Here is a 27,314-nt window from a genome sequence, read left to right on the forward strand (position 1 = left end):
GTCTGTTTCCATATTTTCTAATTCTATCCGCTGTTCCTTGATTTTCTTGCAGACTTCCTCCAATTCAGACGTCTTTTTGTCATTGATGAGGTCTGTCTCCATCTCCATCTCTCTCTCCACTCTATTTTTCATCTCCTCTTCACTTCGTCTCCAATCATTTTCTCTCTCTCTGTCTCTATCAAATGTTCTCTCTGGTTCAGTCTCGTCTTTCAATCTAATCTCTTCTTTCATTCTCACAACCTCTCTGTCTAACACTAGCACATTTTGGTTAACCTGTTTCACTCTCTCATTCTGTCTTCTAAACGCTTCTTTCACTCTTTCAAATTTGATTTTGTATTGAATCTCTTTTGTTGTCATATCTTCTTTCAGTCTGTCAACCTCTCTCTCTAACTCTTTTACCTTTTCGTTAACCAGTTTGACTTTCTCATTCTCTCCAATACGCACGTCTCTTTCTCTTTCAAATGTGATTTCCTTCTCAATCTCTTTCAATCTCTCAATCTCTCGTTCTAACACTTTTATCGTTTCTTCTGCCTGTTCCACTTTCTTCTTCATTTCTTGTCTTTCCAATTCTGCTTTTCTCTCACTTTCCATCTCCCTTTCTCTCTCTCCTTCCCTCTCTCTTTCCCTCTCTCTTCCTGTCTCAATAGGTTTGTTGTTCCAGGCCAGTCTTGGTCGCTGATCCTCCATGACTTTCTGCCATAGCCTCAATCTCTCTATCTCTTGCTTCATTTTAAAAGGTAAAATTAGTGATAATCTATGACCAGCTAGGTAATTGAATCAAACACTGGACAACATCAATAGCAGGGTCATTTTGATCAATTCATCTGGACAATTCAATGTCAATTAATGTATTATCATTGTTTGAAAAAATTACGAGACATTTTATGGAATCAATTATGTCCAAAATGTGTTCAAATACAAACACACAACCTTCTTGCCCATTCAGTTAGGGGTTTGAGAAATTCTGATTACAATTTGTGTGATGTTACAACAATGTTGCCTCTGATGTTTATGCTTGTAGAAATTACTCCTACAAATGATGCTTCACTAATGCAGCTATTTACAACCTTCACAGATACAGTCAACAACAACAACAACAGTAATGACGTTAATAAGGAAGTGGATATTCAACCGGCAGAAGAAAGGCATAGGGGTTGAGATAAATGAAGGTTAGGTTCAGGACCTAGGGTTGGGTTAAGGTAAAGGTTAGGTATAGTTTCAGTGAGGTTAAGGTAAGGGTTAAGGAAAGGAATAAAAGTTAACATTGGGTTAGCGTACCGCTGTCTGCCACTATTCATTTTCAGCTGGGTAAATATACACTGCCTTTTAATAATAACAATGACATGTCTTACGTGGGCCAGTTGTAGGTCCACCATCAGTAGATCCAGCAGTTTTTTGAGTCTGTGGATCTCCTGCATTTTTCTCAGGTGCTCCATTGCTTCTGTGGCTATCTCTGCTTCCCTCTGTCTCTCTGCTGCTCTCTGTCTCTCTGCTTCTCTCTGTCTCTCTGCTTCTCTCTGTCTCTCTGCTTCTCTCTGTCTCTCTGCTTCTCTCTGTCTCTCTGCATCTCTCTGGCTCTCTGCTTCTCTCTGTCTCTCTGCTTCTCTCTGTCTCTCTGCTTCTCTCTGTCTCTCTGCCTCTCTCTGGCTCTCTGCCTCCCTCTGGCTCTCTGCCTCCCTCAGTCTCAGGATCTCAGCCTTCCACTCTGTCATTATACCCCTTTCTACTCTTCTTCTCCTCCTTTCATCTTTTAAAAGGGCTCGGAGACTGTCTGACTCAGACTGTAATTGTTCAATGATCTTGTCCTTCTCCGTTCCACCATTCCTCTTCTTCTTTTCCTCCTCCCAGAGGCACACTTGAAGTCTGTCCATCTCCTTCTTCTGGTTTCGGATCGTTCGATCCTTCCCCCTCAACTCAAGCATGTGGGCTTCCTTCTCTGTACAGGTCTTCTTCTCTTCTCTCGGGAAGTGAACCTCCATCTCTGCCTGCTTGTAGCTGGGAGCAAAGGAATGTCAACACATTATTTAGGAAGTGAACTCAGACAATTTACTACAATATTAAACTAATAATTACACTTCTGCTCAATTTAACTGTCTTTAATAACACAAATCACACAACTGTGACTTACAGTACGTGAATGTGATGAGTTGACTGTCCATGATGGCCAGAGGTGGGTAATGTGTCACTCTGGTCCAGGGCGTTACGTACAGCTTGCAGACACTGAGCCTTCCTTCAGCAAGCCGCACATAATGCCCTGGACCAGAGCTAGGTTATGTGATGAATGACTTACAGACTGTTCCACATGATAGGAGGGGGTAAGAAGACAGTCCCAGTAGGAGACGGAGATCGTCCAGAAGAGGAAGAGGTGTCCATCTCCTCAGAGACTGCAGGAAAGGTCTACAAGTTTTATTTCTGGAAAATAAAGAGATGCCTTCGTTCAGCAACAATGTGTGTTTCTATGTTTCTGTCACTAGATGGTGCCATTGTACACAACATTTACTCACCAGGTCAGTGAATTCAGAAACAGTCTTCAGAGTTGAGTCCTCAAGCTCTAGCCTACAACCCATCATGCATCAGCACAACTAATATAATAATACCTCATCACAACTTCATAATCACAGTACACCTGGATTGTGTTCACAAAGTGTTTCAGGGTAGGAGTGCTGATCTAGGATCAGGTTGCCTCCTGTCCATCAAAACGTATTCAGTTTGATTTAAAAGATCAAACTGATTATTGATCAGCACTCCTTCTATGAGACTTTGTGAAAGAACCTTTCTGGCATATGCTGGCTAGACAGTACACAGACAATTCAGATAGTCCGACAGACAGACAGAAGAGTAGATACAGATGGAGTGATTGATAGCAACAGAAATAAGGAAGCGGATGGTTAATGTATTGTAAACTTTTGTAAATATTTGACTCACCTCAAATCACACGTGTCAAACCTCAGTTTTAGTGTTGAACTGAATAATAACTTCGGCATTAACTTTCTCTGGTCTGGAGCTGTATTGTTGCGTCATTTGGAACGCTTGAGCGTCATAATCCGTTCACCGCGCCTGCTTGATTGACAGCTAGGGGTTCTCCTGCGCATCAGTGTCCAAAAGTCGATAATGTTTAGCTACTCATAATTGATAAAGACATTTATAACTATTTTCACTTGACTTTTATTTCGTGTATTTTTGCCTAAGGTTATTTGGTAGTCTATGTTGTGTGATTTGTCTTTGTATGGGCCTAAAGTTCAATGAAATAAATCCTCGTGGACCAGATTGACCCACTCTCCCCACTATTTATTATTTCTGCAGTGAGGATTCACCCCCTTTAGATAATGATGTTGTAATGTATCTACAGAAAAACGTTGTTCTGAGCTCAACAAGCAGTAGTAGCAGTTTGCAAATCATAGAGCCAGATGAATGGCTCTTTCACCGATGCAATTCGGTTCCCGAGGTTCAACAAAAAGATCCGTTCAGAAAGAGCCGTTCGTTCGTGAACGACACATCATTACACTGTAGTTCTCCACCATCTCGTATCGTGAGCTGGAGGAGCGTTCGTCCAACTTCTCATCCAAGTAAATGGCAGCGGCGCATCATCCATCCGATGAACTCCCAAGGGACTGGGAGGATAGTTCACGATGCAACAAGCGTTTGGGGAGTACAATCATTGAAACGCAATGACTGTTTTTAAATTCTTGAGGGACTCTTGCTCCAGGGGAAATCTCAGCAGCGATGTCTCTGCTGTGCGTCAGAGGTGGGATCTTTTCATTCTTCACTCTGCTTATTATACTGTACATATCGGTCACATTAATGACATTGCACTCAGGAAAGTTGTCTGTAGGCTATTGGGGAGATGCGCATAGCCCGTTGAGTTGTCCCGTTCCAGTCCAAACATGACCTGGGATGTGAGAAGGGAGCTATTCTATAACACATGTAGATGACATGTTGTCTTTATGTAGCGGGTCTTATATGCACCACAGGAGAAGCAGGAAATGAAGAGAAGAACGGCTGTCTTCTATACTTTTTAAAAAATGTTATCCATTATTTTACCAGGTAAGTTTACTGAGATGAGATAATATCTTCCACCCCATATGACTTTCATGAGTAAAACTAACTCTTATTGGTTCAGGGACCTCATGCCTCCAATCAATAGCAATAACTTTTGTATTTTTTGACTTTGGGGTGATATTCTACCAATTTAAATTGACTTTATATTAAAAAGACTTTCTTAAAACGTCAATAGCTTCCACCCCATATTACTTTAATGAATACATTTTTTTATTTATATTTATTTATCTGTTATTTTACCAGGTAAATTGACTGAGAATACGATCTCATTTTCAGCAATGACCTGGGGAATAGTTACAGGGGAGAGGACGGGGATGAATGAGACAATTGTAAACTGGGGATTATTAGGTGACTGAGATGGTTTGAGGGCCAGAATCGGAATTTAGCCAGGACACCAGGGGTTAACACCTTTACTCTTACGATCAGTGTCATGGGAACTTTAATGACCTCAGAGTCAGGACACCCGTTTAACATCCCAGCCAAAAGACAGCACCCTACACCCTAGTGTCCCCAATCCCTGCCCTCAGGTATTGGGATATTTTTTAGACCAGATGAAACAGTGCCTCCTACTGGCCCTCCAACACCACTTCCAGCAGCATTTGGTCTCCCTTCCAGGGACTGACCAGGACTAACCCTGCTTAGCTTCAGAAGCAAGCCAGCAGTGGTATGCAGGGTGGTATGCTGCTGGCTTATGTTGATCTGCAATAGTATTGTGAAAAGACAGGACAGGAACACATCAGTCTCCAATGCACCATCTGACAAGTTGTTCTGTCTCAGTGTTTTCTCAGACTGAGGAGAACGGGAGCTACGGGTTGTACCAGGGTGTTAGTAGGTGACGCAAGCACCCAGATTAAATAAAATACATTTAATGAAACAAAACCTCAAGATGTTTAACATCTTTCAGCTACTGTAGCTGCCTACTGTTATGGGTGTAAGATGGCACAGTGATGCCATCTGCTGGTAAATGTTCATTACTGCAACTCTTGTGTTTTACCGGGGTGCTTGTGATACCCGGATGTGTTGTGATGTACTGAACAAGACTGGTTACTCGCATCAATGCCTCTGTGTCGTCATTTAACATTCAAACAGAGTGCACAACATTCGGTAGACTTACCTAATTGTTTATGGATATGACTTTATTTAGGACGAGTGCACTAGATAGTGGGTGTTTTCCTAATGAACGTCATTCAGTAAGGCACAAATGTTCTTCATCCTCTTTTTGACGGTAGCTAGCTTGTCCCTAGTAGATATCTAACTAGCTGGCTAATTCACAACTCACCCCCACCAAAAAATGTACTTAGTTTAAATAGCAACAAATCGATGTCTTTGCAAGTTTTCCCACTACTAGTACTCCTGTGAGTGAATCAACTTATTTTTCACGATAAGAAACATGGCATCAATAAATACCTTGTTTACTGTAAAATGTTCAAATGTTATTTTGTTTACGGAGAAGAAGCAATATATATATACGAATCACTTTCACATTCACATCTAATTTCCCGCTTGATTATGAAATTGTTGAGCTGGAATCTCATGTGTTTGTTGTCAAAGATACTGATAAAGACTGCAATTATTACAAAGTTGAGGCTATGTGCTGCAATACTGTCCAGAGGAAGGGAGTAAATATCCCTGTTCCAGTTTCCAACAGACGTGGAAAGGTATGTAGTACATAATGAGAAGATGCATTTGGAGTAATTAAGGCATGGCGAAGCACACATCGTTGGCTGTGTAATCAATAATGGGCTGGATCCATGACTACCCATGCAATCAATCACCAAAGCAATGACCACTGATGTATTACACATACCAGCAATGAAAACTAAACTACAGCTGGGTTTAACACAACTAGCATGATGCAGCTAGTTAAGGTTAGTTTACCAATGCTAGCTAGGCTAATTAAGGCTGCAGAGCATGCGCTTTCAAATCCTACAGATAACAATCACTCCATTCAGAATATCAAGTAGCACTTGGTCGTTGTAGCCTAACTTTTAATGACATCATTTTAATTCCATCTTCCATTGATTAGATATCTCCTAACTTTTAGTATGTTTATTTTACATCAACAAGGAGCGTCAGGAACACATCTACAGTGGCTTCAGAAAGGATTCAGACCCCTTGATTATGTTACTTTACATCCTAATTCTAAAATGGATTCAATAGTATTTTCCATCATCAATCTAAACAAAATACCCCATAATGACAGAGCAAAAACACATTTTTAGAAATCTTTGCAATATCCCATTTACATAAGTATATTTGAAATCGGGAGTAAGAAGGAAATCTTCCAATCAGGAGTTCTGGGAATTCTGGGAAAGGTAGCGGGAATTTTTGCAACCCTCAGTTCAGACAACATAAAATGGCTCAGACGTTGCTGGAGAAAACCATTGACAATCTTATACCACCATCGTGTGGCCAAAAGATAGTATGAATTAGCTTGGGTGTGGGTCAGTGGGAGAATCTCAATTGCTCATTGACTTCTCACGTCCTTCTCGAAACCCATTGGAGGAGATCAGAAGTACGGAAACTCTGAATTTCTCATGTACAATTGAGATATATTTAATTGACCAACTCCCACGTGAATGTATTGATATCTTTTGGGCAAACGATGTTGGTACAAGACAGTCAATGATTATTCCAGCAACGTCTGGACCAATTAATTTTGTCTGAACTGAGGGTCGCATTAGTGAATTAGATAATGGTTGTGTCGCCACCTGGTGGTGACAGTTGGTTCTTTATCTTTATATAATAGTGATCTCTGCTGCCGTCTTCTGGACAGACGATATGTTAAAGTCGTACATTGGAGTGTGAATTGTTCCATTGCAGCAATTTGTTGGACTAGTAACTTAGACTAGTCACTTAGACGGAAAAACCTACACCCCAAATCATTTTTGTTGTTGTATTTTACCCCCCTTTTCGATTCTGTCACATCACTGCAACTTCCAAACGGGCTCGGGAGAGGCGAAGTCATGCGTCCTCCGAAACATGATCCAACACCCGTCCGCTTAACCCGGAAGCCAGCCGCACCAATGTGTCGGAGGAAACACCGTTCAACTGGCGACCGGCTCAGCCCGCAGGCTGTGTCACAGCCTGGGAATAAATGTACACGGGGCATGAGACCGCTGCGACACTCTGGAGGCCCACCTCAAAACATTTCCAACAAGGATCGAGTGATAGCGGTGTTTTGAAGTTACTGCTGAACAATGTTATTACTGGGTTTGCGCTCGTTAACCGCAAAGATGTTCCTGCAGGAGTCATGTAGATATAGTTGAACGTTTTTTTGTTGGCATTAGCAGAAAACACACTGCCAAGTGTTCCTGGGTATGAGCTGCGCAACGAATCCTTGGAAATAGAACCAGTTATGTCACGCTGGTCACCAGGTGTGGCCTCAATTCAAATTAAAAGCAGTCAATTCAGGAAATTATTTGAATAAAACAAGTCTTAAATTGAAAAATCTTTTAAATAAATAGCTTCTACTTTTCAGTTTATTAAGTTTTGAAAATTACTTTTTTTTCTCTCCAATTAATATAGTAATTTGTGATAACTTCCTGAATTGACTGCCTTCAATTCAAATTCAGCCCAACCCTGAGGGACCTACACACACCATGGCTGGGTTCAATTCAAATTCAGCCCAACCCTGAGGGACCTACACACACCATGGCTGGGTTCAATTCAAATTCAGCCCAACCCTGAGGGACCTACACACACCATGGCTGGGTTCAATTCAAATTCAGCCCAACCCTGAGGGACCTACACACACCATGGCTGGGTTCAATTCATATTCAGCCCAACCCTGAGGGACCTACACACACCATGGCTGGGTTCAATTCAAATTCAGCCCAACCCTGAGGGACCTACACACACCATGGCTGGGTTCAATTCAAATTCAGCCCAACCCTGAGGGACCTACACACACCATGGCTAGGTTCAATTCAAATTCAGCCCAACCCTGAGGGACCTACACACACCATGGCTGGGTTCAATTCAAATTCAGCCCAACCCTGAGGGACCTACACACACCATGTCTGAGTTCAATTCATATTCAGCCCAACCCTGAGGGACCTACACACACCATGGCTGGGTTTCATTGATCATAAACAAGAGCCTCTAATGCCCTGCACTAATGACTGTCCAGTGTAGCAGGCCTGTAAAACACACTTCACAACGGGGAATCTCCATTGAACATCATTTTTTTAGGATTTATCTACGTCTGAGAAACTGGCCCTAGGAGATCTCATTTGATTTAAACCGGAGAACCTGTTGCCAGACTAGAATTAACATAAAACTCAAACGATCGTGGTGTAACAAAGCAAAGTGACAAAACATACCCACTGATAGGCTAGATGAAATGTTTAAAGAGCCAATCACATAGGGTTTCCACTCTTAAGATGCACAAAAAAACTTTAATGAAGGGAATGTCATACATTATTTAATACAATCAGGGATTTCTTTTACATACAGCCGCAGCTTTTGTGGAGCGATGGGTAACGATGCTTCGAGGGGTGACTGTTGTTGATGTGTGCAGAGGGTCCCTGGTTCACGCCCCGGGTATGGGCGAGGGGACGGTGTAAAGTTATGTTACATTGGTGCCTTGGAGGTAAGGGCTGGGGGTTGTTTCTGGACAAGGCCTTGTTATCAAATCAAATTTATTTATATAGCCCTTCGTACATCAGCTCATATCTCTTTCAGAAACCCAGCCTGTACAGAAACCCAGCCTAAAACCCCAAACAGCAAGCAATGTAGGTGTAGAAGCACGGTGGCTAGGAAAAACTCCCTAGAAAGGCCAGAACCTAGGAAGAAACCTAGAGAGGAACCAGGCTATGAGGGGTGGCCAGTCCTCTTCTGGCTGTGCCGGGTAGAGAGGAACCAGGCTATGAGGGGTGGCCAGTCCTCTTCTGGCTGTGCTGGATAGAGAGGAACCAGGCTATGAGGGGTGGCCAGTCCTCTTCTGGCTGTGCCGGGTAGAGAGGAACCAGGCTATGAGGGGTGGCCAGTCCTCTTCTGGCTGTGCTGGATAGAGAGGAACCAGGCTATGAGGGGTGGCCAGTCCTCTTCTGGCTGTGCCGGGTGGAGATTATAACAGAACATGGCCAAGATGTTCAAATGTTCATAAATGACCAGCAGGGTCAAATAATAATAATCACAGTGGTTGTCGAGGGTGCAACAAGTCAGACACCCCAGGAGTAAATGTCAGTTATCCTTCTCCTGAAAGCGTGGTCCCTCTCCAAAGCCTTTTATATTGGCCAGGGTGTCGACATCTACATTCATCTCAGTGGACTGGTTACGACCTGAACTCTCCTTATAACCATCATCTAAATCAGGAGAACAAACCTGCATCCCTCCTAACAGATCACTCTATTTCCTGTGACCTCACAACCAGTCTCAGTAGTCAGTCCACTGGTGAGGAGAGAGTCTGATGAACATTGTGTTCCTCTTGAGTTCAAAGACAACCAGTCTCAGTAGTCAGTCCCACTGGTGAGGAGAGAGTCTGTTGAACATTGTATTCCTGTTCTGGTAAAAGTTCAGGTCAGTCCGTCCATGGAATGGAGTTGAAAAACAACCAGTCTGACAGGAAATCAACAAGGCTGAAGGTGTAACAGTGGTGTCCAACATCCTCAGGGCAGGTCCACATGTTGAGGAAGGAGTCAGACTTCATGTCCCTCTAGTTTGGCAAATAGAGGATCTGTGAATAAAATGAAGAGAGAAATGATGCAATCAACTTTCTGGAGGTGGTTAAATATTATATATATATTTATTTTTACCTTTATTTAACTAGGCAAGTCAGTTAAGAACAAATTCTTATTTTCAATGACGGCCTACCGGGGAACAGTGGGTTAACTGCCTTGTTCAGGGGACAGAACGACAGATTTTGTACCTTGTCAGCTCGGGGATTTGAACTTGCAACCTTTCGGTTACTAGTCCAACACTCTAACCACTAGGCTACACTGTGTGATTAGTGCTAGTGTTAATCACAGTGTTTAGTGCCAGTGTTAATTACAGTGTTTAGTGCCAGTGTTAATCACAGTGTTTAGTGCCAGTGTTAATCACAGTGTTTAGTGCCAGTGTTAATCAGTGTTAATCACAGTGTTTAGTTCCAGTGTTAATCACAGTGTTTAGTTCCAGTGTTAATCACAGTGTTTAGTTCCAGTGTTAATCACAGTGTTAATCAGTGTTAATCACAGTGTTGAGTTCCAGTGTAAATCAGTGTTGAGTTCCAGTGTAAATCACAGTGTTTAGTGCCAGTGTTAATCACATTGTTAATCATAGTGTTTAGCGCCAGTGTTAATCACAGTGTTAATCAGTGTTAATCACAGTGTTTAGTGCCAGTGTTAATCACAGTGTTAATCACAGTGTTAATCAGTGTTAATCAGTGTTAATCAGTGTTTAGTGCCAGTGTTAATCACAGTGTTAATCACAGTGTTTAGTTCCAGTGTAAATCACAGTGTTGAGTTCCAGTGTAAATCAGTGTTTAGTGCCAGTGTTAATCACAGTGTTAATCATAGTGTTTAGTGCCAGTGTTAATCACAGTGTTAATCAGTGTTAATCACAGTGTTTAGTTCCAGTGTTAATCACAGTGTTTAGTGCCAGAGTTAATCATAGTGTTTAGTGCCAGAGTTAATCACAGTGTTAATCACAGTGTTATCACAGTGTTTAATGCCAGTGTTAATCACAGTGTTTAGTGCCAGTGTTAATCACAGTGTTGATCACAGTGTTATCACAGTGTTTAATGCCAGTGTTAATCACAGTGTTAATCAGTGTTAATCACAGTGTTTAGTGCCAGTGTTAATCAGTGTTAATCACAGTGTTTAGTGCCAGTGTTAATCAAGGTGTTTAGTGCCAGTGTTAATCACAGTGTTTAGTGCCAGTGTTAATCACAGTGTTTAGTGCCAGTGTTAATCACAGTGTTTAGTGCCAGTGTTTAGTGCCAGTGTTAATCACAGTGTTTAGTTCCAGTGTTAATCACAGTGATGTCCACTCCACATACAGTATAATAATTGGATAACGTTGACATCCCCAATAAGCTATTCTTCTAAGCCACAATGTTTGCGTTGAGGCAGGCAGCCCAATTCTGATAAATGTTCCAATGTTCCATTAATTTACATTTTGACCAATCACATCAGATCTTTTTCAAAGCTGATTTGATTGGTCAAAAGACCAATTACTGAAGAAAACAAATTCAGAATTGGGCTGCCTGTTTCAAGGCAGCAAAATTTTACAAAAAAAATGCAGATTCTTAAATATAATATTTAGGGATTTAACAGACCTTTAGGGATTTGGGGTTTTCACTTGTGTAGAGTTTAGTCCAACATGGGGGGCTGATACGACCACGCTGCTTTAGGGATACTCTGCTGGAAACACAAACACATGTGTGATATCAGACCAAGCAATTACAGCTAATTCACATTCCTTTAAGTGTTGACCTGAATGCTATTGGCACCAGTCAGATTCTATGAATTCTTAAAATGTTAATATAATTTACCCCCCCCCTCATAAAAAACAAATGACTTGCATACCTTTTCATCCAGAGGCTCACGTGTCACAACTAGCTACGGATTCTGATTCATACGCGGTGTCTGGAGAAGGGGAGACTTGTGCACTGAGACGAGTTGACTGAGTGAGAGGGTCACTCACAAAACAGAGGACAAAAACAGAACAACTATTCCGATCGAACTGCAGTTCCTCACAATAAAATGACAGCTCTAAGAATGTCAGAGGAAGTATCCTTTAAAAACAAAACAAAAAAATACGTAAAAATAATCTTAGTTTACGGTAGAATAACTCCCTGTTCAAAAAAGGAACATATTGGTAAGAGTAAGGCAGGTCTGGATACAGTCTCTAAATCTTTCCACAAAAAAAGGAACAAAAAAAACAAAATAGCCCACTGATAAAAAATAAAAAATATGATCCATCATAGTAGGTTATTTCACTAATGCTACATACTCTTAGAAAATAAAACATCTTTGTCTTTTTATTCCTAACTAAAAAAGGATCAGAGGTTCTTCTATTGAGGCTTGTATTTGTAGTGGAGTTCGTTTCGTCAATGAATACGTCGTAAAATAGTTAAGAAAACAAAAAAAAGTCTAGCAATAATCCTGCTGTGTTCAGTCTCTACAGCAAGACCAGACATCAAGAGTTAAACAGGAAGGAAGGCCAAGGGAATCTGCACAAATCCACCATTCAAAGACTAAACCCTTAATACAAATACATTGTCTCCCTATTTTCACCTAATCCTAAAAAGACTAGTGCTACTCCTCCTTGTGTACCAATTTCTGAATTGGTCCAAGAAACGCTTGCGTAGCCCTCCATTAAACATTTAGCTACAGTATATCCCTAATGAATACACATCTCCGTTAGGCTCGTTGACTGTGTTCTAGGGTGACTAATAGAATGGAAGTCAACGGACTTCAGGGAGACCTAAAACTAACACTAGGAAACCTTTCACATTCCAAGTGTGATCCAAAGATCAATGTAGCATACAGTCATTTGAAAACACACGTTTTTAAACTGTGAAACTATTGGGATAAAGGCAGCCCAATATATGAAGGTAGAGTTAAGTCATAGCATGCCTTTGCTTTACCTATATGAAAGTCTGTGTGTATTAAGCAGGTAGGCCTACTTCAGGACAGAAAGAAAAGACTTTAAAACACAATGTCCTCCCTTCAGCTGAGACAGAAGCCAACCAGCACAAATAGTCAGAGTGATGCTGAGTAGCTGGAGCTGGTTGACAATCTGGTCATTGATTTGTCATTGTAATGTGTGTATCAGTCAGTTTCTGTTTTTCCACAGTTAGGCTCCATCCTGTCCAGACTAAAACTCCATCCTGTCCAGACTGAAGCTCCATCCTGTCCAGACTGAAACTCCATCCTGTCCAGACTGAAGCTCCATCCTGTCCAGACTGAAACTCCATCCTGTCCAGACTGAAACTCCATCCTGTCCAGACTGAAACTCCATCCTGTCCAGACTAAAACTCCATCCTGTCCAGACTAAAACTCCATCCTGTCCAGACTGATTCTGGGTGTTTCTCTCTACCACACAAGTGATCAACAAGTGTTCTTAGTTTTGGCAAAACTCTTGTTGTCTCTGCTTTCTGCAGTGATTTTAAACAGTTTTTTTGTAATTAGTCCAGAGCCATTCCCAGGTACGAGTCGTCTTCTTGAACTGAGGGACTTTATGACTTAGCCTTTTGCAGATTTTCAATAGCAACCTGATCTGTATCCAGCAAGGATTTGTTAGCATTTCTTCTCAGAACCAGTCTCGACTACAAAGCATTCTGAACCTTCGGTAAGAATCCACCTCGTGTTGCACTTCATCACATATAACAATATCAATCTTTTTCTCATTTTTTTTTTCAGGCAAATGAGAAACTGGCGTTTCACAGCGAGCAGATCAGACTTTTGCTCCCATCTTGTATCTTCCCCCCCTGAGATCTCAGTCAGGAAGTAAAGTAAAGTAAAGTTTTCCCTGGCAGATCCATCTCATCTCAATGAGGTTCTACTTGTCTGACAACTTTCTTTTCCTTCTTGGCTATAAACATGTATTTATCCTCATTAAATCCCTTTTTTCCCCTGGTTACTTCTGTCAAGTCTATGGTATTTTGTCTCGAGTGATTCTGCATTGGACCATCTGGTTATATCTGTGAAGTTGGCTCGGTTTTACTTCCGAAAGGACCACTTTCTGCAGCTGGTAGTGGTGCCTGTGGAAGGCTGAACACATTTCCAGGCAGGATATTACTGGGTGTTGATTCATGCCATGATCCATCTTCAATCAAATGCTCTTCAGATGTTCTGACGGTATCTTGGTCTTTGCAGAAATAAACCAGTTTGACCTCAGAGTGAAGATCTGACTCCTCCTCCTCCTCCTCCTTTATGCAGATCTCAGCAGGTCCATTATCCCGGTCAAGCATCGCTGCTTCATCAGTGGAGACTGTTTCAGCTGTCTCCACAGAGATAGTGTCTTTACCATGATGAGGATAAACCAGCCTTGGGTTTTGTTCCATATTTTTTTCTGAAAGCACATTTGTTTTTGCTTGGCTTTTAAGCACACTCGGTATTGTGAACACCTCTTTTGAGATTTCTCTTTTTCTCACGAGCTCAGATTTGTGTTTCTGAACCAATCGTTTCACTTTACAGCAAATATGCAGTGGAAATAGATTACGTCTCTGATTTTGCAAACTAAGATCAAAATTGTATTTTAGAATATCAATGAGAATGCACCCACTTCTTCTTTTTTGACAATAGGATTTTATCCCTGCATAGTTATACACCTCAAATATTACACCGTTTGTCAGTAAATTAAATTCCAGTTTCTGTTTAGATGGTTTGGATGTGACATCAAGGTCCAGACCTATTTCCTCACAGAGTGGGTAGCACGCTTTGGCTTTCACCATATTTTTGGTGTGAGACGTCACATTTGATTGGTTCAAGTTGGTAACGACAATTTGCTTTGTTTCGTCAGTACAAAGTGCAAGGTCAGTCTCATCAGAGATTCTCTCTATTTTGACAAGACGAGGTTCTATTTGTACTACTTCAGAGAAATGGCCTCCCTCGGTCTCCTTGGTTACTAACATGTCCATGTCTTTCTTCTTGCTCATTAAATTCAATCTCCTCCTTTTTGATACTTCTTTCATTTGGTATTTTGGCTCAAGTGATGCTGTAGTGACCTTCTGGCTAGTGGACATCTCCGCAGGGTTCTTTCGTTTGAGTGACTTCTTTAAGAAAGCTTCATTTTCAAGTCCCAATCTCCATGTACCTTTTTTACCCATCTTGCGCTTTAAAACCTTTCCTAACTTTCTCATAATATCTTTGGCCAGCTCAGTTTTCCCACTTTTTAAATCCAAATCAAAATTACGCTCGAGAACCTCACACACAACCTGCTTCCGTTTTCCACACACTTGTGAGGCAAAATCAGCCAATTCAAACATTACATCTCTGGTCAATAGATGCAAGTCAAGTTTCTTATTTTTCCCATATTTTGATTTCACAACAAGGTCAAGTCCTTTTCCCTTACAGATTGGGTAGAGTTCCCTCAATGCTTCTTCTACAGTGGGCATCATGAAGGATGTTATATCTGTCTGAGTTGGGAAGGTTTCCGTCTGGACATGTTGAGGACGGACGATGCCCATATAAGGCCTTGTGCAGGTATCATTACGTCCATTTTCAGGGCCAAGGATTGCCGTCTCATCAGCACACTGTGTCACATCTGTCTCAGTGGAGAAGCTCTCAGTCGTCACATGCAGAGGAGAGATCAGGCCCACAACAGGCTCCTCCTTTATGCAAATGTCAAAAGGTGTAGGATTTGACAAGCTGTTTTGCAAATTCAACTGTGCCCATTTAAGGGAGTATTCCAAAACTGTAACTGTCTTTGGATCAGGAAGGTCAAAGACTTATGTTAACCACTCAGGTGTTCTCTTAGAACGACTCTTCAGCATTTCTTTTAATTTATTTTCTACCCTGTATGAAAAGTTATATTGTTGTTCATTTTGTACACCAAGAACAAAGTTGTAATCTAGAATATCAAAGATAACATGAGGGCGAGATCTATTAATGATTCTAGCATATTCTGACACCTCAAGCATTACATCAACTGTCAGTAAATGCAAATTCAGTTTCTGTTTCGCTCCAGATCCAACATTGAAATCTACACCGATCTCCTTGCACTTGACGTATGGATCTTTCCAATATCTCCCAAACTTTCTTAGGTTGGGTCTTGAGTAACTGCCACGACACTGACATATCCATTTATCCTCTAACGTTTTCTGGCATTGTAGTCTTGGACTTAAATTGGCATTGTAGTCTTCCTCTTCATCAGAGGGAAAGTTCAATGGCTCACAATATTCTGGAAGAATAGGTCTAGTAGATACAGCTAAATGACAGTCGCTTTCTGTAGCAGGTGAGGTTAGCACAGAATGAATGGCAGTACTAGGGCTTGGGATATTAACATTGTCAGAGGGCAATTTATTATTGGTCTGTGTTTGGCTAGAAACCTGTGAAGTTGGGTTGATTTGAGCTTCAAAATAACCACTGAAAGTGGATGCATGTCCTGTCAGAATATCACTGGACGGCGCTAAATGCCATGACTGTTCTTTGATTGAATTCCCTTCAGATGTGCCGATGGTATCTTGATCTTTACAGAAATAAACCACTTTGACAGCCCTGTTCTCCCCATCACTTGCTCCGGTCATTTCAGGAAAAAGACGTAAAATCTGCCTGTGGCTTGTTGTTTGGGGACTGATGGGAGGTACATGTGAATGCTCTTTCAGTAAACCCACATGGTAACCTGTTTCTGTGTTTTCTGACAATGTTGAATTTGGGTAATCTATCCAGGCATTAATCGAATCAGACCAAATTACTGTATGGGATATCTCCCTCTCATCTTCCTCTAGTTTAACGTCAACATCCATTTTGCACCAATGTCTCTACAAAGACAAAGTAATCAAAAACACCCCGATGACATTCCTCTCCACATGAACTAGACAGATAATGTAATTTCCACTATATAAATTACCTAGCCAAATGCCTACATCGTATTTGGAGATGTAGCTATCTAACCATGAGAAACACTCTTCGCGCCACTTCGATACAGTTACGACCGGAAGTTACTTTTTCGTAGCAGATTAGTACAAAGTATTACGCAACGGGTTATGAGAATCAATGTAGCAGGTTAGGACAATTTGGTTACGGTTATGAAAAATAATTAGGGATGGCAAAACTGCCCTCCTAACCTGCTATTAAAATAATTTCGGGTCGTAGCTCTTATCAAAATGGCGAGTAAAATAACTAGGTTAGTTGTCCGTAACCTGCTAACTAACGCTTTACCTTTACAGGTGATGGGTAACTGCAAATCCCTTGGCCTTCATTCTATTTAGATAAATGTTGAACAATATTTCCAAAAACGTCGTATACTAGCTAGTACACTGAAAACGGAGCAGTACGCACCGGAGTGGAATATTTTACGGAAGCGTTTTGAAGTCGACGTCTGAGGGTTGTGGCTCCAGGAAGTACAGGCGGAAGTGATGTCATATTCCTTATTCTTTCGCCATGCGATTCGCTCTTGGCTAGAAAGGAGTACAGCTTTGGACAGAAGTTGATATTTATATTTATTTTATCAAACAAATTGAAGTACTTGTTTCTCTCCAAATGGGTATAGAATACAACCTTTTAGTTTCAAGTAAGGGCTTTTTACACGATTAGAATGCACGTTCACGTCATTGTTTGTGCTGGTACAGGCTGCTGCACCTACAATTGAGTGAATTATAATTTGAACAAACAGCATTGACATTGACATTTTAGTCACTCTGCAGACACTCTTATCCAGAGCGATTTACAGGAACAATTAGGATTAAGTGCCTTGCTCAAATGTACCTTGGCAGATGTGTTACCTAGTCGGCTAGGGGATTCAGTTACTGGCCCAACACTCTTAACCTCTAAGCTACCTGCATTACCAAGGGGTTCACATTTTTCCAAATAGGGTCCCCTGCATTTTCTAGTGTCAATTTGGGGTCATTTGCAGAAAAAGTTTAGGGACCCCTGACATAGCAGCAAGGCCGGTTACCGACCAGACACGCAGGGCATTAGCCTGGTGGCCACTACTTTTTTTTATGTCAAGTGTATTTCACCATGTCTCAACACACTTTACAGAACAAATGATTTAAAAAAAAATATATATTGATGTTGTGTAGTGCAGTGAAATGCTGAATACAACAGGTGTAGTAGACCTTACAGTGAAATGCTGAATACAACAGGTGTAGTAGACCTCACAGTGAAATGCTGAATACAACACGTGTAGTAGACCTTACAGTGAAATGCTGAATACAACAGGCGTAGTAGACCTTACAGTGAAATGCTGAATACAACAGGTGTAGTAGACCTTACAGTGAAATGCTGAATACAACAGGTGTAGTAGACCTGACAGTGAAATGCTGAATACAACAGGTGTAGTAGACCTCACAGTGAAATGCTGAATACAACACGTGTAGTAGACCTTACAGTGAAATGCTGAATACAACAGGCGTAGTAGACCTTACAGTGAAATGCTGAATACAACAGGTGTAGTAGACCTCACAGTGAAATGCTGAATACAACACGTGTAGTAGACCTTACAGTGAAATGCTGAATACAACAGGTGTAGTAGACCTTACAGTGAAATGCTTACTTACAAGCCCCTAACCAACAATGCATTAAAAAGTTTGGTTGCCAATCTGGTCATTGATTTGTCATTTGAATGTGTGTATCAGTCAGTTTCAGTAATTTCTTCAGTTGGGCTACATCCTGTCCAGAGTTAAAGGATCCATGCAGCCTGTGTGGAAATATATATAAAACACAGGAAAACCACGTTTTTGACCGCACAGGTCCTCTAAAGTGGCACTCAGCAGATGAAACCATAGCAAATCGTTTTCCCCCGCCCGTTTCTGTAAAAAGCTGAAGGATGGAGCTGGAGAAACACTCTCAAATTCATAGACAGAGCTATGGATGCAACGACTGACCGTCCATGATATCAACATCGTAGTTTGAACCATGTTTTGATGCTATACAGCAAGGATTTAAAAAAAAATTCTGCTCAGAACCAGTCTCAACTACAAAGCATTTTGACAGAGAGATCAGACTCTTCCGCAGGCTCCTGATTTAAAGTCAGAAGGGGGTATTAAGATCTTTCCCATGGGAGCTAACGGGCATAGGATCATCTGCAGTTGTTTGTTGAGTGAACTGAGACTTTGCCAAGGTCCCTGGCCCACCATACGAGAGCAGACTGAACATTTAACAGACCTCCCTCAAGTAGCTGGATACACTGCAGAGAGAACTGGGAGAGAACTGGCAGAGCGGTGTTGGCAGAGCTCAGTCCACCCGGATGAAGCTCCCGCCCCAAGAAAGTGGAGCAGCTGCAGGGGACCGAAGTGGCTGCCAATGTGCCATTCTGGGGTTTTGGTGTGGCTCCTGTTGCAGTGTTGGGGCTGCCAATGCGCCATTCTGGGGCACAGGAGGTCTTGGTGTGGCTCCTGTTGCAGGGTTGGGGCTGCCAATGTGCCATTCTGGGGCACAGGAGGTCTTGGTGTGGCTCCTGTTGCAGTGTTGGGGCTGCCAATGCGCCATTCTGGGTCACAGGAGGTCTTGGTGTGGCTCCTGTTGCAGGGTTGGGGCTGCCAATGCGCCATTCATCACAGTTGAAGACCACACTGACGGGGCCCACTGCGTCACAGTTGAAGACCACACTGACGGGGCCCACTGCGTCACAGTTGAAGACCACACTGACAGGGCCCACTGCGTCACAGTTGAAGAACACACAATCCCCTTCATCTTTGTTGTTCCTCACCAGGTCAAATTAGTGTGGAATAACTCTTCAAGAGTAATGGGATGAATTAAGATTCAAAGATGTTATAATTACAATTAAATGGATAAAATAAATTTTAAAAAATACAATAAAAATTGACTAATGTCATTCCTTTTAATTCACCAAGTCAGAGATGAAATCCTTTGTAACCATCTGGTGTTGTTGTATAAGATGGAAAAAAAGGCAGCCAATCAGGATGGTTCCAAAGCTGACGGACAAACGCATTCATTTGTCACTCTTCCACAAACATGGGAGTGAAGCTGGCAACACAGGTGTTTATTAGACACACTGTCTCTGTCGGGTAAAGAAGCACATTAACATAAATATTAGCAAATATTGACACTAAATGTACAAATTCATACACTTTATACGTTCACTACACTAACTTGTTATTGCTTGAAAATACTCTACTACCAAATAACTATACAAATATTAATACATGAAAAGAGTGAACATCATGTAGTAAAATGATGTATTACTAATGAATGCTTTACTCAAGGGATGTAAACTATGATGCCGCTAGGCTAACTGCCTGAGGACAAACTATGATGCCGCTAGGCTAACTGCCTGAGGACAAACTATGATGCCGCTAGGCTAACTGCCTGAGGACAAACTCTGATGCCGCTAGGCTAACTGCCTGAGGACAAACTATGATGCAGCTAGGCTAACTGCCTGAGGACAAACTATGATGCAGCTAGGCTAACTGCCTGAGGACAAACTATGATGCCGCTAGGCTAACTGCCTGAGGACAAACTATGATGCAGCTAGGCTAACTGCCTGAGGACAAACTATGATGCCGCTAGGCTAACTGCCTGAGGACAAACTATGATGCAGCTAGGCTAACTGCCTGAGGACAAACTATGATGCCGCTAGGCTAACTGCCTGAGGACAAACTATGATGCCGCTAGGCTAACTGCCTGAGGACAAACTATGATGCAGCTAGGTTAACTGCCTAAGGAGGACAAACTATGATGCCGCTAGGCTATCTGCCTGAGGAGGACAAACTATGATGCAGCTAGGCTAACTGCCTAAGGAGGGCAAACTATGATGCCGCTAGGCTAACTGCCTAAGGAGGACAAACTATGATGCAGCTAGGCTAACTGCCTAAGGAGGACAAACTATGATGCAGCTAGGCTAACTGCCTAAGGAGGACAAACTATGATGCCGCTAGGCTAACTGCCTGAGGACAAACTATGATGCAGCTAGGCTAACTGCCTGAGGACAAACTATGATGCAGCTAGGTTAACTGCCTAAGGAGGACAAACTATGATGCCGCTAGGCTAACTGCCTGAGGAGGACAAACTATGATGCAGCTAGGCTAACTGCCTGAGGACAAACTATGATGCAGCTAGGCTAACTGCCTGAGGACAAACTATGATGCAGCTAGGCTAACTGCCTGAGGGCAAACTATGATGCAGCTAGGCTAACTGCCTAAGGAGGACAAACTATGATGCCGCTAGGCTAACTGCCTGAGGAGGGCAAACTATGATGCAGCTAGGCTAACTGCCTAAGGAGGACAAACTATGATGCAGCTAGGCTAACTGCCTGAGGACAAACTATGATGCAGCTAGGTTAACTGCCTAAGGAGGGCAAACTATGATGCAGCTAGGCTAACTGCCTAAGGAGGACAAACTATGATGCCGCTAGGCTAACTGCCTGAGGAGGGCAAACTATGATGCAGCTAGGTTAACTGCCTAAGGAGGGCAAACTATGATGCAGCTAGGCTAACTGCCTGAGGACAAACTATGATGCAGCTAGGCTAACTGCCTAAGGAGGGCAAACTATGATGCAGCTAGGTTAAGATGATCTGAAATCATATGAAACATCCCCACTTTTAGCCCACATTTACAAGCAGGCAAAGTAACCTCCTATGTGTGCTGAGGCATGTGTGATCACTCAACATTGACAGGACCGACAGAAAAAGACATGCTCACATGCAAACAAAAGACAACATGTGTCTAGCTTGCACCGTTATGCAATTATTAAGAGACTAGATACAAACAGCTAATCCTGGCTACCAATGTTCTAGCATTCATTTATTGAAGATAGCCAGTGGTATAAAGTACTTAAGTACAACTACTTTAAAGTACTTCTTAAGTCGTTTTTGGGGGGGTATCTGTACTGTATTTTACTATTTATATTGTTGCCAACTTTTACTTTTACTTCCCTAAATTCCTAAAGAAAATAATGTACTTTTTACTCCATACATTTTCCCTGACACCAAAAAGTATTTTTTATTACATTTTGACAGGAAAATGGTCCCATTTACACACTTATCAAGAGAACTTCCTCGGTCACCCCTACTGCCTCTGAAGGGATCAAGATGGCGTCTGAAATTTCTGTACTTCTTTTCAACAACGTTTTAGATCCTATTTGTTTTATTTTCTAACAGTTTAGTTCAGGTAATATTTGTAAATATGTGATGTCACAAGAAAATGTGTTAATATTTCTACAAAAATAGCATTTGATGCTAACCAAATTTAGCTTGGCTAAGCACTAGCTAGCTCTAGGCTAGTTTATCTCAGTCTGATAGCTTAATATAATGGTTGTAGCAACATTTAGCACAGGCCTCCAGTAATGTATAGCTCTTTCCAAATTGACACTGATAGTACAGTGAGTTATATATGATGTGAATGTGTAGATTGTATTTTATCTTTATTTAACTAGGCAAGTCAGTTAAGAACAAATTCTTATTTTCAATGACGGCCTAGGTTAACTGCCTGTTCAGGGGCAGAACAACAGATTTGTACCTTGTCAGCTCGGGGGTTTGAACTTGCAACTTTCCAGTTACTAGTCCAACACTCTAACCACTAGGCTACACTGCCGCCCCAGATGTGTGGTGATAGTATTTTAACCTCAGACCTTTTTTGATGCTGGAGTATGAACTGTGGAGATGTAATGCAATAATAGTTGTAATGGATACTTGGTTTTGATAACCAAAAAGATGAACAAAAGAGAACAGTATTTGAATACATCTTGGAGAATTCCTACTACTGAACACTAGTAACGTTTCTCTGTCTCATCATTTTACCCTGTTAATTCAGGTTTATTATCTGCTGACCACGTCCCAGTCCGAGGCGTGTAACATATGTCAACAGGTGTCAAGGACTTGAAAGTTACAGAAATTGAGTTAACTGTTAGGACAAGGGATAACAATTAAATGAAATCCAGATCCTCAAACCTCACTTAGATGACTGCATTGATAGAATTGGCTCTGCTGCTTACGTTAGTTAGATTTGCTAAAAGGTTAATGGCAGGTGCCTCTGAACTCTCGAGCTTCTGACATCTCAGCTTTCATTACGCCTGATAACTTCGTACAATATACTGTGATGCCCTTTGGAATGTGTAATGCACCTGCTACTTTTCAGCGCCTAGTTAACATTGTGTTCGTGGATGTGCCAAATTGTACTGCTTACATTGACGATGTGGTGATTCATTCGTCTACTTGGTCTTATCATCTCGCCACCTTGAAAAGTGTGTTTCAGTGGTTGTAGAATGCTTCTTTAACCCTCAATTTGGCCAAGTGTGAGTTTGGGAAGGCTACTGTGGCTTACTTGGGGACGCAGGTGGGACGAGGTCAAGTGTGAGTTTGGGAAGGCTACTGTGGCTTACTTGGGGACGCAGGTGGGACGAGGTCAAGTGTGAGTTTGGGAAGGCTACTGTGGCTTACTTGGGGACGCAGGTGGGACGAGGTCAAGTGTGAGTTTAGGAAGGCTACTGTGGCTTACTTGGGGACGCAGGTGGGACGAGGTCAAGTGTGAGTTTGGGAAGGCTACTGTGGCTTACTTGGGGACGCAGGTGGGACGAGGTCAAGTGTGAGTTTAGGAAGGCTACTGTGGCTTACTTGGGGACGCAGGTGGGACGAGGTCAAGTGTGAGTTTGGGAAGGCTACTGTGGCTTACTTGGGGACGCAGGTGGGACGAGGTCAAGTGTGAGTTTGGGAAGGCTACTGTGGCTTACTTGGGGACGCAGGTGGGATGAGGTCAAGTGTGCCAAATAACTGGCAAAGTGGAAGCAATTGTTGCTTTTCCTGCTCTCACGACATGTCGCCAGTTGTGCAGATTCCTGGGGATGGTAGGGTACTATCGTACGTTCTGTAAGAATGTTTAGATGGTAGTAGCTCCCCTGACATCTCTGCTTAGTCCCAAAGTACCATTTAAGTGGTCCGAGGAATGTAACTATGCTTTTGTGTCACGTTCTGACCTTCGTTTCCTTTGTTTTGTCTTTATTTAGTATGGTCAGGGCGTGAGTTGTGGTGGGCAGTCTGTGTTTTTCTATGTGTGTTTTTCTCTGCCAGAGCCGTCAGCCAGTCCTGAGCTGCCCCTCAGTCCGGAGCTGCCCCTCAGTCCGGAGCTGCCCCTCAGTCCGGAGCTGCCCCTCAGTCCTGAGCTGCCCCTCAGTCCGGAGCTGCCCCTCAGCCCGGAGCTGCCCCTCAGTCCTGAGCTGCCCCTCAGTCCGGAGCTGCCCCTCAGTCCTGAGCTGCCCCTCAGTCCTGAGCTGCCCCTCAGTCCTGAGCTGCCCCTCAGTCCGTAGCTGCCCCTCAGTCCTGAGCTGCCCCTCAGTCCTGAGCTGCCCCTCAGTCCGGAGCTGCCCCTCAGTCCGGAGCTGCCCCTCAGTCCGGAGCTGCCCCTCAGTCCTGAGCTGCCCCTCAGTCCGGAGCTGCCCCTCAGTCCGGAGCTGCCCCTCAGTCCGGAGCTGCCCCTCAGTCCAGTGGGGCCCTTTAGTAGGGTTGCCAGTCCTAGGTCGGTGGCGAGGGTCGCCGCTTTAAAGAGGCCACAGAGGCGGGCGAAGAGGCGCACCAGAACTTTGGTGAAGTGGGGTCCACATCCTGCACCAGAACCGCCACCGCAGACAGACGCTCACCCAGACCCTCCCCTATAGGTTCAGGTTTTGCGGCCGGAGTCTGCACCTTTTGGGGGGGGGGGGGTACTGTCACGTTCTGACCTTTATTTAGTATGGTCAGGGCGTGAGTTGGGGTGGGCAGTCTGTGTGTTTTTCTATGTTTTTCTATTTCTATGTTTGGCCTGATATGGTTCTCAATCAGAGGCAGCTGTTTATCGTTGTCCCTGATTGAGAACCATACTTAGGTAGCCTGGGTTTCACTGTTGTTTTGTGGGTGTTTGTTTCCTGTGTCAGTCTTTGTGCCACACGGGACTGTTTCGTTAATATTAACTTTGTTATTTTATATTGTGTCATGTTCAGTTTATTCTATTAAAACATGGACACTTACCACACTGCGTTTTGGCCCGATCCTTGCAAAACCTCTGACGAAGAGGAGGAAATCTGACATTACATTTAGATTCAGCCAAAGCACTACTTGGTAGTGCCCCAGTGCTTGCCGCTCCCAACTTTGACAAACCATTTAAGTTGGACGTATACGCTAGTATAGTATCATTTGGTAACGGAATTATGAGTTTTAATCACTTAATAATTCACAACCAAAATATACATCAGAAAAATCACTAGAACTAATTGTTACCTTACTGGTTACTTCTGTGAACTTTCATTATCCCCCCTCCTCACAAAGACAAATGTGAAAATATCTTGAAGTTATGTGGGGTTTTGGTAACGGAATTACAAGGCACAAGACAATATTACCAAAACGATTTCTCCAAACCCAAATGTAAGTGTTGATAATAGTAGTCAGGGGTCTTTATGTCAACATGATTCTGGTTTTATGTAGTTCTGATATTGGACCTCTTCAGACTTTTTCTGGTGATGTTTTCTAGGACCCCTTTTCCATCTGTTTACCCAGAAATCAAAGCCTTCACTGGTTCAAAAATGTATCTAGAATTACATTTACCAAAAATATACACTCTTAGATTTCATTTCACACCCAATTACACATGCTCCTATGAACGTCATAATTGGTGCTTAAATCAAAATCCCATTTTATTGGTCACAACACATGGTTAGTAGATGATATTGCGAGTCTAGCGAAATGCTTGTGCTTCTAGTTCCGACAGTGCAGTATTATCTAACAAGTAATATCTAACAATTTCACAACAAATACATAATAGACAATCCTTTTACATGGAAATGCCCTACTGTACCTCTAGAGATACTATCCATCCCCAACTAGTAATAAAGTGGTTGCTACTGGCCTCTCCAGCTTCAGGCTGAATCACACCCATGATGAGAGGAGGTTTACTGGACACACAGGGAGAAACTACAGTCTGAATCACACCCATGATGAGAGGAGGTTTACTGGACACACAGGGAGAAACTACAGTCTGAATCACACCCATGTTGAGAGGAGGTTTACTGGACACACAGGGAGAAACTACAGTCTGAATCACACCCATGATGAGATTAGGTTTACTGGACATACAGGGAGAAACTACAGTCTGAATCACACCCATGATGAGAGGAGGTTTACTGGACATACAGGGAGAAACTACAGTCTGAATCACACCCATGATGAGAGGAGGTTTACTGGACACATAGGGAGGACCTACAGTCTGAATCACACCCATGATGAGAGGAGGTTTACTGGACACACAGGGAGAAACTACAGTCTGAATCCCACCCATGATGAGACTACCTTTAAGGCGTAAGGGTTTGGTTAATGTTAGGGTTAAGGTTAGGGTTAAGGTTAGGGTCAGTTTTAGGTTTTGGTCAGACGGGCTGTCAATGGGATGTTAGTCAGAAATGCCCATTTAGTCTTTCCCTTCTCAAACCTGTCCTCCCCCTAACCAGCTCATATCATGTATTCCACCACCAGCACACCTGATTCACTAATCAGAGGTTTGGATGATTAGTTGACCAGTGGACCAAAGTGGACTGGATCTAGGTGAACTATGTGGAGAGTCTTCCAGGGACAGTACAGTACAGACTGAGAAGCTAACAACAGTGTAGTTTACTCAACTCATTCAAACTATCATGACTATTGTTTAGAGAGAAGATCTGCACAAGGGCATAAAGTTTAAGATATAGCAAGAAAGGACAATATGCAAGGTAGCCAAAGTGGAATCAAAAGTCATAGGCCTAATCATCAATCAAATATGAAATATAAAACCAAAATATAATCTACATATAAAGACAACATGTCATCTACATGTGTTATAGAATAGCTCCCTTCTCACATCCCAGGTCATGGTTGGACTGGAACGTGACAACTCAACGGGCTATGCGCATCTCCCCAATAGCCTACAGACAACTTTCCTGAGTGCAATGTCATTAATGTGACCGATATGTACAGTATAATAAGCAGAGTGAAGAAGGAAAAGATCCCACCTCTGACGCACAGCAGAGACATCGCTGCTGAGATTTCCCCTGGAGCAAGAGTCCCTCAAGAATTTAAAAACAGTCATTGCGTTTCAATGATTGTACTCCCCAAACGCTTGTTGCATCGTGAACTATCCTCCCAGTCCCTTGGGAGTTCATCGGATGGATGATGCGCCGCTGCCATTTACTTGGATGAGAAGTTGGACGAACGCTCCTCCAGCTCACGATACGAGATGGTGGAGAACTACAGTGTAATGATGTGTCGTTCACGAACGAACGGCTCTTTCTGAACGGATCTTTTTGTTGAACCTCGGGAACCGAATTGCATCGGTGAAAGAGCCATTCATCTGGCTCTATGATTTGCATACTGCTACTACTGCTTGTTGAGCTCAGAACAACGCTTTTCTGCAGATAAATTACACCATCATTATCTAAAGGGGGTGAATCCTCACTGCAGAAATAATAAATAGTGGGGAGAGTGGGTCAATCTGGTCCACGAGGATTTATTTCATTGAACTTTAGGCCCATACAAAGACAAATCACACAACATAGACTACCAAATAACCTTAGGCAAAAATACACGAAATAAAAATCAAGTGAAAATAGTTATAAATGTCTTTATCAATTATGAGTAGCTAAACGTGATCGACTTTTGGACACTGATGCGCAGGAGAACCCCTAGCTGTCAATCAAGCAGGCGCGGTGAA

At 42.5% G+C, this 27,314-nt stretch overlaps 1 protein-coding gene and 1 long non-coding RNA gene across 4 annotated transcripts; both read right to left on the reverse strand.

The window, feature by feature from the left end:
- Positions 1–1,127: 1,127 nt before the first annotated feature.
- Positions 1,128–2,373, reverse strand: LOC149975319 (uncharacterized). Its single transcript, XM_090211648.1, has 2 exons — positions 2,291–2,373; positions 1,128–1,995 (listed from the first exon to the last, which is right to left on the reverse strand). The coding sequence occupies exons 1-2, from the start codon at positions 2,371–2,373 to the stop codon at positions 1,128–1,130; spliced, it is 951 nt and encodes a 316-aa protein (XP_090067774.1).
- Positions 2,374–8,439: 6,066 nt separating this feature from the next.
- Positions 8,440–17,063, reverse strand: LOC118941516 (uncharacterized). Of its 3 annotated transcripts, XR_016489100.1 has the most exons (4): positions 16,872–17,063; positions 11,571–11,630; positions 11,321–11,405; positions 8,440–9,739 (listed from the first exon to the last, which is right to left on the reverse strand). It is a non-coding gene; the product is annotated as an uncharacterized LOC118941516 (long non-coding RNA). The 3 variants fall into 3 exon arrangements; XR_016489099.1 differs by having other exon boundaries at positions 11,321–11,402; positions 11,571–17,062; XR_016489098.1 differs by having other exon boundaries at positions 11,571–17,062.
- Positions 17,064–27,314: the final 10,251 nt, after the last annotated feature.

This window comes from Oncorhynchus mykiss, chromosome 19 (genome assembly GCF_057628025.1).
Source record: "Oncorhynchus mykiss isolate SJ-2025 chromosome 19, ASM5762802v1, whole genome shotgun sequence".
In the NCBI taxonomy this organism is placed as follows: domain Eukaryota; kingdom Metazoa; phylum Chordata; class Actinopteri; order Salmoniformes; family Salmonidae; genus Oncorhynchus; species Oncorhynchus mykiss.

Coding starts and splice junctions, on each gene's coding strand:
- LOC149975319 (XM_090211648.1), bottom strand. CDS start 2,373: ATGGACACCTCTTCCTCTTCTGGACGATCTCCGTCTCCTACTGGGACT. Junction 1,996..2,290: donor CCTATCATGTGGAACAGTCT/GTAAGTCATTCA, acceptor CTTTGCTCCCAG/CTACAAGCAGGCAGAGATGG.